The following is a 12,678-nucleotide window of genomic DNA, read 5'->3' as shown; positions in this document are numbered from 1 at the left end:
GGCTCACCCAGCCATGGCAAAGCTACTATCGCCGTCCTATAATTGTGTTCTCTCCTAGCAGGATTTGGAAGAGGAACCAGTGTGGTTAACTACGAAGACGAGTCCTGGCACGATTATTGTTTCAAATGCACAAAGTGTGCCCGTGGCCTGGCCAACAAGCGCTTTGTTTGCCATAATGGAAAAATTTACTGTGCTGAGTGCCCCAAACGACTGTAATGAGCAGACAGCAAGTGCTGTAAGATGGATTTTAAAGCCCTGCTTTCCCAAACAGTCCTGGTAAAGGAGCAGGTTTATGCATGTTGAGAATTTTAACTTTTTCCATTTTAGTGTAAGAACTAAATTAACCTCAATATACTGGGTTTGACTTTTGAAGCTCCTGCAGTACAAAAGCATGCAACCTTGCAAAAATCTAACCTTGTTTCCAAGTAACTCTGAGTGTAAAGGCCTGAAATGCTGTTAGGTTTAGCATTAGAGATCCATCCACACACTGCATAATCTGTGTGTGGCTTAAACTGAAACAAAGCTACCTTTAAACCTTGTGAAGCTTGGTATGTCACTGCAGTGGGTTTGACAAGGCATGTACCTCGGGGAGAGAGAGGCAAAGAGTGCCCCTGGGATCAGAGGGATCCAGTATTATTCTTTTACCAGTACAGGTACACAATATACACCACATCATTAGTCAGTAATTAATACCTTAGCTTACCCTACACACCAAATTGCAGCAAATGTATGGAATGGCTTCATCTTACATATAACAATGTTTGGGCAGCACGACTTCGCTTCAGTTAGGTTTCCATAACCTTGTTTTAGTCTTGATTTCCACATGGTTTGCTCAAAAGTTTTGCTCATCAGCTTTTTTTGTATCACTGTTTAAACGAGGCTGTCTAGATACAATTATTAATCCACTAACAAGTAGTAAATCTTTCACCTACAAACAACATGCACATGCATTTACAAGTGCCTTAAGAATAGCTCAGACAAGATAGCTCTCCTATCATGTCAGTGTATGTTTTGTGATTGAATAAAAATGAGACTAGTGCCTGCTTGGAGTCCTACAGCCTGGAAAACTGGTTTTCTTCATTTTTGCCATCTTACCTGATTGACACCTCTCAGGGCTGAGCTACTGAAACCAAGTCTACTACACTGATCCTGGCAAAGCAGAGTCAGCTGTGCTGTCATTGCACCCTTGAGTGTCTGAGCACTAAAGCAACGATTTCCATGAACTAATTAATTTTTTTAATATATAACTGACACTGGACCATCTGCCAGGAACAGCCTGTGTAGAAAAGCCCTTTGGAGAACATATGTACAGCCACTGTTCATGCTCAGATCTACTACCCTTCAGCAACCTGAATACTGGTTTAAGGTTGGGGTTTTTTTGCCCACAGTAATGAAATACACAAATACTTTAGCAGCTAGATGCTGCTCCAGCCATTCCCTTTCAGTCACAAGCAGCTACCAACAAAGAACCCTTTCAAGAAAAAGATAAGGAAGCATCTTGCTGTATTCTTGCTGGTCACTGCTCCACTGTGGCCATGGAGTATTGCTGGACTCACCCTTAGCCCATATCTACGGTGGTGCTGCGTGTGAGAGGCAAAAGCTGACAGGGAAACACAAAAAATCCAAGTTATCAACGTGCCATCAGCATGTACAAACACAACAAGAGCTGAAGGTGTTAGTGCAAATACCTTCCCAGCCACACAGGTGCAGCTGCCAAAGAGGCTACTAGTTTGGGAATCTGCAGCTGGAGTCATTAGAGCAGCACCAGAGTGCATCTGGAGGCAGGTCAGCATGGCAAGGGGCTGGAGAGGCCTAGTAAGGGAATGTTTAGCATTACAGAAATAAAGCATTGTTCAACTGCAAAGTTTATTTAACAGTGCACACGTATTTACACAGAGCTGTATCAGACCGTTCCACAAACATCAGCACAGAAAAAAATATCAGCATCTCTGTTAGAATGATTGTCTCTGCCAGAATGAAACAGCTAGCATACAAAAATACAGTTTTCATTTTACCTAAGGCACTGCTCTAGAGTCTAAAACAGGTCTATGGTTTTCTGAACAGCAAGAGGGAGAAGGCTGAGGGTTCCTATTGCAACTCTGATGGTGAGGGAAGAACACGTTTAGTTCCAGCAGAACCATCTGCATCTCCCCACTGCAAACACAGCTGCTGTTTGGGTGAATCCCTGGAATTGAAGGATCAGCCAGTGGGTTGCAGCAGGATTTGAGACAGCTATTCTTTAAAGTAATCACCTATCTGGTCTGTCTGCTCCAGGAGACATCAGAACAAGGCTGCATTATTACTTTTAGTAGCAATTTTCAGAGGATGCTTCGTTAATCCCTTCATGCTGTAAAAAAGCAGGCGAGTTTAGGTTACACAGACTATTTAATGCAGGCTTTAGGGAAGGGAAATATAAATGCAGCCATTGTTATAAAGCTGGAACTGGAACGCTTAGAATAATTAACAGGAACAAAACATTACTTCAGTGGTCTAATACTGTTATGTACACAATAAAATAATACTTCCATAAGTGTAGATAAATAAAGTAATTCAAAAGCAAAACATTTCTTAAAAGCATGACACGTTAAACTGCACTATGACAGACAGATCTAGGGACTCAACATTTCTGTGCACATGCTGTAAAATGTTTTGATGTTTGCCAATAGATTAAAACAAATTAGTGATGGTACAACTCTGCATTTTGAAACTGCCAATATTTTCACGCTAGATAATAAGGAATTTTTCTTCTCTATTCAAAACCGAGGATATCCAATTTTGCACTTTTAAATAGCACATGAACCAACAAGCAACAACATTTTCCTAGACGTTACACAGAGAGTTCAGCTTTAACACACACTGCATGAGTCTGTGATTTCATCAAGTGCCATTTCAGACAGACCCAAAGTCTGCATCTGAGTGGGGACAGCCTGCACTGGTACACTGCTCTACATGATACTGATACGAAAACAACAGAACCAAAGACTCAAACAGGTCACTGTAAAGTCTGTAAAAGGCAAACAGGATACTGGAACTAGGAAATCTTATCTAACACTTAGCTAAACGAATGGAAAGAGAACATTAGCACAACAGTTTCCCTGAAATGTTTCAAGGTGCAAATTAGAAGTTTGTCATCCCTCCCCTGGTGTTTTTTGCAAACTTGAAGATGGATAAAGGTAAACAAGCAGCTTTTCAAAACAAGGCCTTCGGTGCTTGAGAAAACACTGGATTACTGAAGTGCAATCAGATTATTTCCAGGTCTCTAGTGTTCACAGTTCTGTCCAAAGAGAAGAAAACATTTAACTATCATAACTGTGTGTATGCCACATGCATCCATCATCACTGTCAGAGTCTACATCCAGGAGTGAGCACAGAACCACCCGGTCCCTTACAGACCAAAACCAGCACAGGAGGTTCTCTCTTTTTACAGGAATATTAATTCTCAGAGTTATGCAGAAAATTCCTAAACCATATTATGTCTAAACATCTTCAAAATTAAAAGGCAATGCTTTCTTGACTAAAAAGCTAATGATTTTGATCACAGCAAACTGTGATCAGCAGAATCACATTAAATCTGTCTATCCCCATGGCCCAGTCAGTCAAGGCCTCGAGGGAAACCTCAATCAGACTGTGCCCATGGGACTGAAACTCACAAGACGCAGAGGGACAGAGGAGACTCAGGAAACAGTTCAGTCTAGAAAAGTGCTACACTTTAATCAAAAAAAGTGCTACACATTACTGAAAGAAAATGTGGAGAGCAAGGCTTGTTCCTTACACTGCCATTCATTTCACCTGACCACACAGTCATTTCTCTCATGGAAAGACATCTCCTGCTCTGAGTATGGCCAGTTGGGGGTTAGCTCCAACACCACAGAAATCTAGTCTTATATATTTAGCTTCCTGCAGCCTCTCTGACACACTATGCTGTACTGCATCAGGGTTTGGCTTCTCAAGTATATGTGGCTTGAGATGCAGCCCTGCTTCTTTCAGAAAATCCAGAATATTCTCTGTGTGTACAGCTCTATTACTCCTCCCAAAATGTAACACAACTGTCTCTGGAACTTCAGGTCAGGGTTACCTGCCTCAGTGAAGTTAAAGACTATTCTACAGTAAGTAGAGAGGACAGCTGATACCTTGCCAGAGTCTGAAGAGACCTCATAAGACCACGTAGGTCAGCATGAAAAAGTTACAGTACATGCCCAGAAGTGGAAAGGTTTTGTCTGCAGAGTTACATCAGACACCTTTTAAACTGTTAGTATCTTCACAAGTAACATGTGCCATTTAAGACAGCTTAGAAGAAGCTTAAAGTACAACAGATGAGCTTCAGTGCTGGTAGGAGATACTGGAACTTCACAAGAGCTCAGCTGTGTCTTTGGAAAAGCCTTAACACTGGGCCTTAGCAAGTCCCTACAAAGGCATCAGTTGGTGACTCCTTTCGACAGAATTCAAGTTACAAGCACTAAAGAAAGAGCTTTCCCTCTGGTCTACACATTGGAAAAAGTGCCTCAAAAAGAAGAAGCTGTAGTTAAGGCAAGGAGAGCAAAACGCAAGGAAGTTAACTGCCTAGCCAGAGGAAGAGACAGGTAGGGAAGTCAACTTGGATTACCTGATGAAGCATCTATAGGTTTGGTCAATGAATTCACTGCACCATCTTCCTCAAAAGCCAATTTGGGACTAGAAGGTATTGTAGCAGCATCATTCAAGTTTTGATTACAGTTACCAGCAGAGATGCTGTCCGAGCTCAGTTTGGTTGACTTGGAATGTACTCCAACGTCAATGAACTCCTCAAAAGTCCATGAACCAGATTTCCCATTAAGATTCTGAATTAGTCCAATTGTATGATCAGCTTCATTAACACCCAACTTCACCGAGTCATCAATAACCGTTTCTTCTGCAGGGTGGCTAGAGAGAAAAAGAGTGGATACTTGTATTACAATTGCCACATGTTTAACCTCTAGATTGATTCCAGGGCAGCCAATTAGCAGCTGCATACTCTGCACAGCACTGAAAATCCTGAAGGGCATTCCCAGACAAGCTCCTCCAGCTGCCATGAGGATCTCCCCTCCAAGAGCCAATGAAGAACAACTCACCAACACACACCCACTTTGTACTGTACTAACAGTTCTCAGGTAAGCTCTGGCTCCAGAGAGCTCATGTATGAAAGCAACAAGTGTGAAGCTCTGCATCAACATTAAATCCCTGGTTTAGCAGTGTGCATTTTTCCTTTTTCCTCCAGCTAAGACTTTTCAAACACCTAACTAAGCTGCAGAAGACCAGCAATATTTAAAACAGATTCAAAATCTAAATCCAAATCAGTGATCAATTTTCATTCGTTCTTAGGAGAATCATGAAAATGTCTTTATATTCCATCACTGAAGGAATGAGATTAATTTATCATCACTTTAAAAAACGAGTTCACAGTGTCATTTCTAAATCATTAGCATTTAGATGAGCAAATGGAACAAGCACCAGAGGACAGATTTTCCAGTAATAGATGGAAATATTTTATGTTCAAAAAGATAAAATTTGAAATACTAAAAAAAAATTATCCCTCACCAAGAGAGGCTTTTACATTGTATCTGGTGTTTTAGCATAACTGAACTTGCTCTAGAGCTTTCTGGAGGTTATTCTTCCTTTTCAGTGTTATTTCCCTCTCTCTTGTTCATTGCCTTGTTAACAAAAAGAACTGCTAGCCATTTCAAGGGAAAGGATTTCAAGCCAATGTCACTTTTCATAAGTAACCCTGCCATGCTGCTGGCTGTGTGTCTCACTTCCCAGCAAAGCCATCTAAACAAACAATTATCCTGAGCTAACTGCTCTGTGTGAGGCAGTGAGCTGACAGCACACACACCCCACACGCCTGGAGTGCAGCACACAAACACCACAGAGCCAGCAGGGTGCCAAATTTGAGGCAATGCTGCAGACAGCATTAAATTTAATTTAAATGTGGAGAGAGATTTCTTGTGTGAGGGGTAACTGCTCTGACAGCGAAGCAGCCACCTACGCAGACTCACCTGGAATCCTTCAGTTCAGGAGCAAATAGAGACCCTTCATCACTTTTCAAGTCACTTCCATTCATGAACACTTCACTGGCCTTCAACTCTGACCCATCTTGCTCCTCAGATTCTGCAGAGATCAAGCTATGCACAGTCTCCAAACAACCATCTGCCTCCCCCTTGTCTTCCTGGAGCAAGTCAATGCCATTGAGCTTGCCTGAAAATGAGGGGGAAACAAGAAATAAAAGAGTTTGAGTAACAGGATCACTATTCTAAATGAGTAAAATACAAGTGCCAAAAATGACCTTTCCTAGCCAAAACTCAAGGCCCTCTGCTTCAAGAGATTAATTTCTTTACCGAGAACCTGCTTGGAACAACAAGAAATTTGTTTTCCGTCCTGTAAAATCAAAGGACACTGCCTGCATTTCCCTCTCAAATCATTTTTCCATTAAATCATTCTGTCTCCTGTGCTATGGAACAGGCACAATCTCCTCTGTCCCAGCAGAGCCTCCCTGGCACATCTGAGACTGGTGTCTCAGACCATCACAGTGCTGTTACATCTGTGACCTTTTCAACAAAGCCTCAACATCACTGAGAGACTCACTGTCACTCAGACTTGACTCATCAGGTTTCCTTACCTGGCTGATCAGTCTTCTCAAGACCCAACTCTTCCTCCTCTTCAATATCCTCTCCCTCCATAGCCTCCGAGGCAGACTTCCCTTCATTCTGCAACTGAATTGCCAGAGTGTTACGTGGAATAACTCCCTACCCTCAGCATTTCACAAATGGCTCAGTCACAGCTCCCACCCTGTCTGTGCCCAGCAGTGAGGACACACAGTCCAAAGGCTCAGAGACAACCAGGTCACCCAACAACATGTGCTCTGCTGAGCCAGAGCCTGTGGGATCCTTCCACCTCCTAGCCATGAATTATGTCCAAGTTTCTTTCCCCCTCATTTCTCCGAGGTGTGTGCTAAATTTTTATTGATTTTCAGCTCTATGAAGACTTGGGTCTTTGAATGTTCAGAGAAACATTCAAAATATTAAGTATAATTATTCCTCAATATGCCTGATTTACCACAAACCTCAGGTCACTGCATTAACAAAAGTACACTCAGCTTACTGCAGCAATCCAAGGGGTATCCAAGACTTGCTTTAAGCAGACAGATGATGCCAAGAATGTATATTTTCTGGGGAAATACAGCCCTGGCAGAATGCACACAGTTTAAAAGAAAAATCCAACACTAACTAGTGTTTTTTTTAAACCAACTTGCAAGTGACAACACCAGATCACACTGTTTCTGTAGGCCTTGAACAGAAATGCACCAGAGACCTCTAGTCAGAGCAAGCACAGCACAATGATCTGTGCGATGAGAGCTACTGGTAATCATTCTGGTGCACCACAGCTTCGCACTTCACGTGGAAGCAGTTTGTGTAAGGCTAACAGAGGAAGGATCCAAGGCAAAGCCTACCCCAGGAAGGGCCTATTCTGTCATTACACATGTGGATCCAAAAGGGGAAAGTACCTTGGATTCGTTCTGATCCGATTTTCGCGTTCTCTTCATTATTTCTTCAATTCTCTGTTCAAACAGGGAAAACATTTGCAATGACATACAGAGCTATTTCATCATTCTGGTTTAAATTTTCACCATTTTTTCATATTTCATTAATTCACTGCTTTAATCACTGCCTTTAAAGCTCACAAGCCAGGGTTAGCTTTTTAGGAAAATACACACTACTTCTATTTAAATGCATCTGAGACCATTTGCCTGTCCAGTTTAACACCCCAACCACTACTTCAGGCTGAGAAACCTCTCTGCTTCCCAAAGAGTTTACCTTTTTTCTTTCAAGTCTTTCCTGCATATTTTGCTGCATAATTCTCTCTCTCTCCAGGCGCTGTCTTTCAGCCTCTTCTTGAGCTTTTGCTTCAGCTTCTTCTCTCTGAAAATACAACAAAGATGAGACCAGTGCACAACTCATTCCCAGCAGTCAAAAGCAGTGCTGTTACAGAGATTCTGGTTCAATACAGACAGGAACATCAGACAGGCACTATTTAATGTGACCACACATGGCAGCAAATGCCAATTATGCAGCCACTGACATGAAATATATGTTACTGTGACATTCAGAAACTGACACTCTACTATATTGAGATAATGCAAATGTTCTGAATGTTGCTGAGCTACTCAGGGTTCTAGCTATACTTCAGGATGAACATTTGTCTGAGAAGGATAATCCATAAAGTAACAACACAGCAATTAAGTTCTAAATGTGTCAAGGTTGAATTAAAAATCTTGGCAATCAGGTAGTGCTACCAAGACACTTGGGGCTGAATATCTTGTGTTCCTTCTACACTGGAAAACATTTTTCAGTATTACTGGAAAGAATATAGTAAAGTAGTTAACAGTGAATAACTGTTATAAACTTCAACAGCCTTTTAAGGAAATGCTCAGACACAAGGCAGTGCTATCCATAAGCTACAGCTTTTTAAACACAGAGAATTTCTTGCAAAACTGATTCAGTTTCCAGAATTAATCTCATTTAAGCAAAGTCCACTTTCTGCAAAACAGCTCCCTCCAGTTGGAAGGAGCCTTTTGTAACAGGGCACAGACACTAGCTGTGGAAGACTATTCAACAACAGGAAAAGCAGATTTGGAAACACTACCAATCTTTCTTTTAAAGGAATTGGAGCAAGCCAGATGACTTTTCAGACAGATCAACTCCTTGTAACTCACAGCAGTAAGCTGGTGAAGTGAGCTCAGTCTATTTTACATGTGCAAAATAGCATCCCAGAAGGCTAAAAAAAATTTCCAAAATAGCTGCTTGTGCCCACACTTGAATTTATCAATTGCTGGGGAAAAAATTAGATCACTTAGACCAGGGGAAGGAAAGGAGCTCCAGCCACTCTCAAACCCAAATCTGACAGGATGAACTCTCCTTTATATCTTTCCTGATAGTGATTTGTCAAAACTGTTCTGGGCAAGAAATATCAGAGACAATCCCCTTGAAAACATGGCACCAGCTTCTACCAGGAACAGAGCCAGAGCCTACAGAGAGCAGACCTGCTGCTGAAGCTCCACGAGTTTTTCCTGCTCTTCCTGCTCTCGGCGGATCCTCTCCTCTTCAGCTTGTCTCTGCTGCTCTTCATACTCCAATCTCTTCTCTTCCTCCTGCTTCCGGAGCTCCTCCTCCTGTCGTGCTTTTTCCTCAATTGCTCTCTTGGCCATTTCTTCTTCTCTGATTCTAGTGTTTCCAAGATACAGATTACCAATTGGGTATTTATTTCTTTACAAGTATGCATGCACATGAGACAAGAGTAGGAAATCAAGCAAGTTCTACGTAATCCAGCCACAAAATAACTACATAAAGACACTTTCTGGTGTGGATTTACAAATGTCACCATGCAAAGTAGTCAAAGGAAAAATCATAATAACTTGGATGGAATTACTGTGAGCACATGTTCTCTGCTGATTAAGTCAAGGGCAAGGCAAGCTGCTCCAATAATGGAATGTTTGACTGAGAACAGAATTAAGCAACAACCATTTAATAAATACCATGTTTCTTCCCTAGCCTGAATTCCAGAGACACACTGGAGGTGTGCACTGCCAGCTCATGCACACACACACAGCAGATCCAATGACATTACTTCTGACAAAACACGTCGAGCAGATTATATGCAAGTTTTTGACAGCTTTACACCCATGAGTGCAAAACAGACAAAATCTGACATTCCCTCATGTTCCCAGAAGCACAGACAGGTGACTCTTGATCCAGAAAAAAGTTATTCAGCACAGACTTAGTAACTTATTTTTAACAACTTCTATGTAGTGAACACACTGATTTAACACTTGGAATTACTTGCCTGCAGTATTTCTGGTCCAGATTTTGCATCACTAACATGAGATTTAATGTACCATCAAACCACTTCCTGAGCTCATCAAAGGGAAGTTTATTAGAGAGAGGCTGACTATTTCAAACCAAATACAAACAAACCAAACAGGTGGTGTCAAAAGCACATCCTGGTTTTGAAATAATACCATCACTAGTGACTGGAAGGAAAAAGCAGCAATGATTTCACAGGGACTCTGCATTACATATATACTGAGATACAAACTCATGTTACACACAGCAACCTGTCCCATCTCAAATGGTGCTAGTGCCTCTCTGCTTCAGGAACGGCATTAGGATTTGCAGGAACTTAGAAAACATATACAGCTGGAGTACCCATTCCAACCAGACCTCCCCACTGAAAGCATCCCTTCCTCCTCCTCAGTTGTTACCTTTCTTCCTCCTGTCTCTGAATCCTTTCTTGGTCTTCGCGCTCTCTTTGCTCCCGTGCTAGACGTCGCTTCTCTGCCAAGATTTTAGCAGCTTCTTCAGCTGTGGTGGTCCCTGCTACTGTTTTGCTACCTGATTCTGCAAAGGTTAAAAGAAACTGCTGTTAAAATGCTCCATTAACTTAAAATTAAGAAAGATGTTATTGCTGTGACATGAGATTTTTCTTATGGCCAACTGATCCACTATCTTTTTGATCAGTGCTAGCCACTCAGTGAGTACAACCTGAAAGTGGAGCCCTCAAGATGCAGAGCCACAATATCTCACTGACATTGAAGTAATAACAACTCATTTCAATACTGATCCAGCCATATGGCAGACGATACGCTTAAAGATCCTCTCAAATTATCGTAGCACTTAAAAACATGTTTCTGAAAAGACACTTAAAAGAAAGCTGAAAAAACAGTGCTTTAGGAAATATACTTCCTTCTAATAAAACTGAACACACATAACCCTAAAGAGGAAATACTAATTTTTTCTTTTTTTTTTTGTTTCGTAACATAAACATTCATGCCTGTATATTTACTGAGTGTCTCAGGGTGCAAATGATCACCATTTTATCTGGCCTTCCAGGCACACACTAATGACTTCAGTCATACCATATTTCTACACATTGGCAACAAACCCATTTTCAGTTTACATGGAGATCAAAACAGCTACAACCACTGGGTTAGTAGATATTTGTATGGTCCTGCAGTTTGTGTCTCTTCACGTCCTGCCTGGTGTTATGATGTCTGAATATCAGAGATATTATTATAAATTAACATTAGGGAAAAAAACAGAACCACCTTGTCATCCAGCTGCTCTCAATATCCATATTGAAAGAACTCTGATTTTTATCAGTTATCCCTACTCTCTAGAAATATTTGTTTGAATGTGACTTAAGAACTCATCATCTGAATAGTGAGAGAATTAGCTCTTCATGTCAGCAGAGCAGTAGCATCATACTGTTGGTGAGGACCTGCTTTTCTTCTTTTTAATATTTCCCAAACTGGCACATATATGCTTGCTTAACATTTTTAAAGCCTTCAAGTCAAGGTAATTTTAATGAACAATGACATCAGGGTTTGACCAGTTAATTTGCTTCTGACCTAAAGACAAATTGTTCAAAACACAATGTCATCATTAGGAACTTTAATACCTGAAAAGCTGCTTAAGCCCCATGGACACGTAATCACTACCTGCAGCTGCAGGGCATAATTACACAGAGCAAACCCTCAGCAGCTGAATCATGACAGTGCTTTGTGCATAAAAATTCTCCTTGCAGTCCTAGGAAAAGCATTTCAGCACTGATGGGGGGCAGTCACAGATAGCTTTCCAGTATTTAGATTTATCCAATGCTGACACCTCCACAGAACATACACTGGCTCTGATTTTGGAAAAAAAATCGCAGTCATGTTGGAACAAACAGAAATCAGCCATGACTGATCCAAATTTGAACTCTGCATTTATAAAAACCATTAGCAGAACTGCCTGTTCAAGACATGCAGGTGCTTTTCTTCCTATATTCTGCAACATACCTTCTACTTAAAAGAGAAGGAGGGAGGTTTCATTTACTGTTGCCAGTATACAACCATGAAGAAATCAAAATGTCTCTTTTCCTCTGTCACATGAGTCTTGTCAGTTCAGATGAGTCACTTTTTACAGCAGAGGCCTTTTTTCTGTTGTGCACTTGCTCAGCAACCAGTGCAGAAGTCCTGTTTTAACCCCACTGAAATCTCTCTCAGTTGTATCAAATCTGGTTGACATTTAATATCAGGTTTAACAGATTTCCCCTCCTCAAAACTAAACCTAAATAAGACAACTGAATGCAAAGGAAGAAGCCTAAAGATTTTACGCTTTAGGTTCTAGGGTTACAACTTGATAATGACAGATCAAAATATGATGAATATCTGGTACTGATAGAAGACAATTAGCCACAATGATTCAGAAAGCTGCAGATATGGAAAGAACAGGGGGAAACTAAACCAAAGAAAGGGTTGGAGGCCTCGAGCCCATGGGAGACCTTCCTACAGCATTTTCACTTCTGAAGCTTTACTGATGCTTTGCATATGGTTACTTGGATATTGCTTTCACCTCCGTCCACTCCCTGTACACTCTGTTTTCACAGGGCAGGACATGAGACTTCTCAACATGATTGCTAACATGGCTTATGAAGATTCTTTCATTCTTTTACACTTGGCTTCCTTTTCCTTGTACCCACAGTCATTCCTGGTAAGAACTGTCTTTTTCAAAAAGGACATTTTTGTTATGCCAGGGGAAAGAGGAAAACAGGCAAGAGAAATGTCTCATAACACTTGCAAAATGTAGTATTAGAAGGATGAATGGAGGATTCCAACACATTTCAAGGTAA

At 41.2% G+C, this 12,678-nt stretch overlaps 2 protein-coding genes across 5 annotated transcripts in view; one reads left to right on the top strand and one right to left on the bottom strand.

Moving 5' to 3' along the window:
* The window catches only part of FHL1 (four and a half LIM domains 1), a 29,422-nt gene extending 29,206 nt beyond the window's left edge, over window positions 1-216 (top strand). For 3 of the 4 annotated variants that reach the window (XM_009075589.1, XM_009075590.1, XM_009075587.1), the window contains exon 6: window positions 62-216. In XM_009075589.1, the coding sequence (XP_009073837.1) occupies window positions 62-216 (155 nt within the window). Of the gene's footprint in view, window positions 1-58 lie in introns of all 4 variants that reach the window. The other variant, XM_009075588.1, reaches the window with a different exon arrangement.
* A 4,179-nt stretch (window positions 217-4,395) lies between these two features.
* LOC103803053 (ensconsin-like) overlaps window positions 4,396-12,678 on the bottom strand; it is a gene marked incomplete at its 5' end in the record, with an annotated part of 28,984 nt that continues 20,701 nt past the window's right edge. The window contains 7 exons of the mRNA XM_009075591.1: window positions 4,396-4,899; window positions 6,012-6,210; window positions 6,632-6,725; window positions 7,517-7,570; window positions 7,827-7,931; window positions 9,053-9,233; window positions 10,271-10,406. Of these exons, the coding sequence (XP_009073839.1) occupies window positions 4,590-4,899; window positions 6,012-6,210; window positions 6,632-6,725; window positions 7,517-7,570; window positions 7,827-7,931; window positions 9,053-9,233; window positions 10,271-10,406 (1,079 nt within the window). The remainder of the gene's footprint in view (window positions 4,900-6,011; window positions 6,211-6,631; window positions 6,726-7,516; window positions 7,571-7,826; window positions 7,932-9,052; window positions 9,234-10,270; window positions 10,407-12,678) is intronic.

This window comes from Acanthisitta chloris, unplaced genomic scaffold (assembly GCF_000695815.1).
Source record: "Acanthisitta chloris isolate BGI_N310 unplaced genomic scaffold, ASM69581v1 scaffold1215, whole genome shotgun sequence".
NCBI lineage: Eukaryota > Metazoa > Chordata > Aves > Passeriformes > Acanthisittidae > Acanthisitta > Acanthisitta chloris.
Note: the sequence above shows the minus strand (reverse complement) of the source record. Positions and strands in the feature narration are given on the sequence as shown.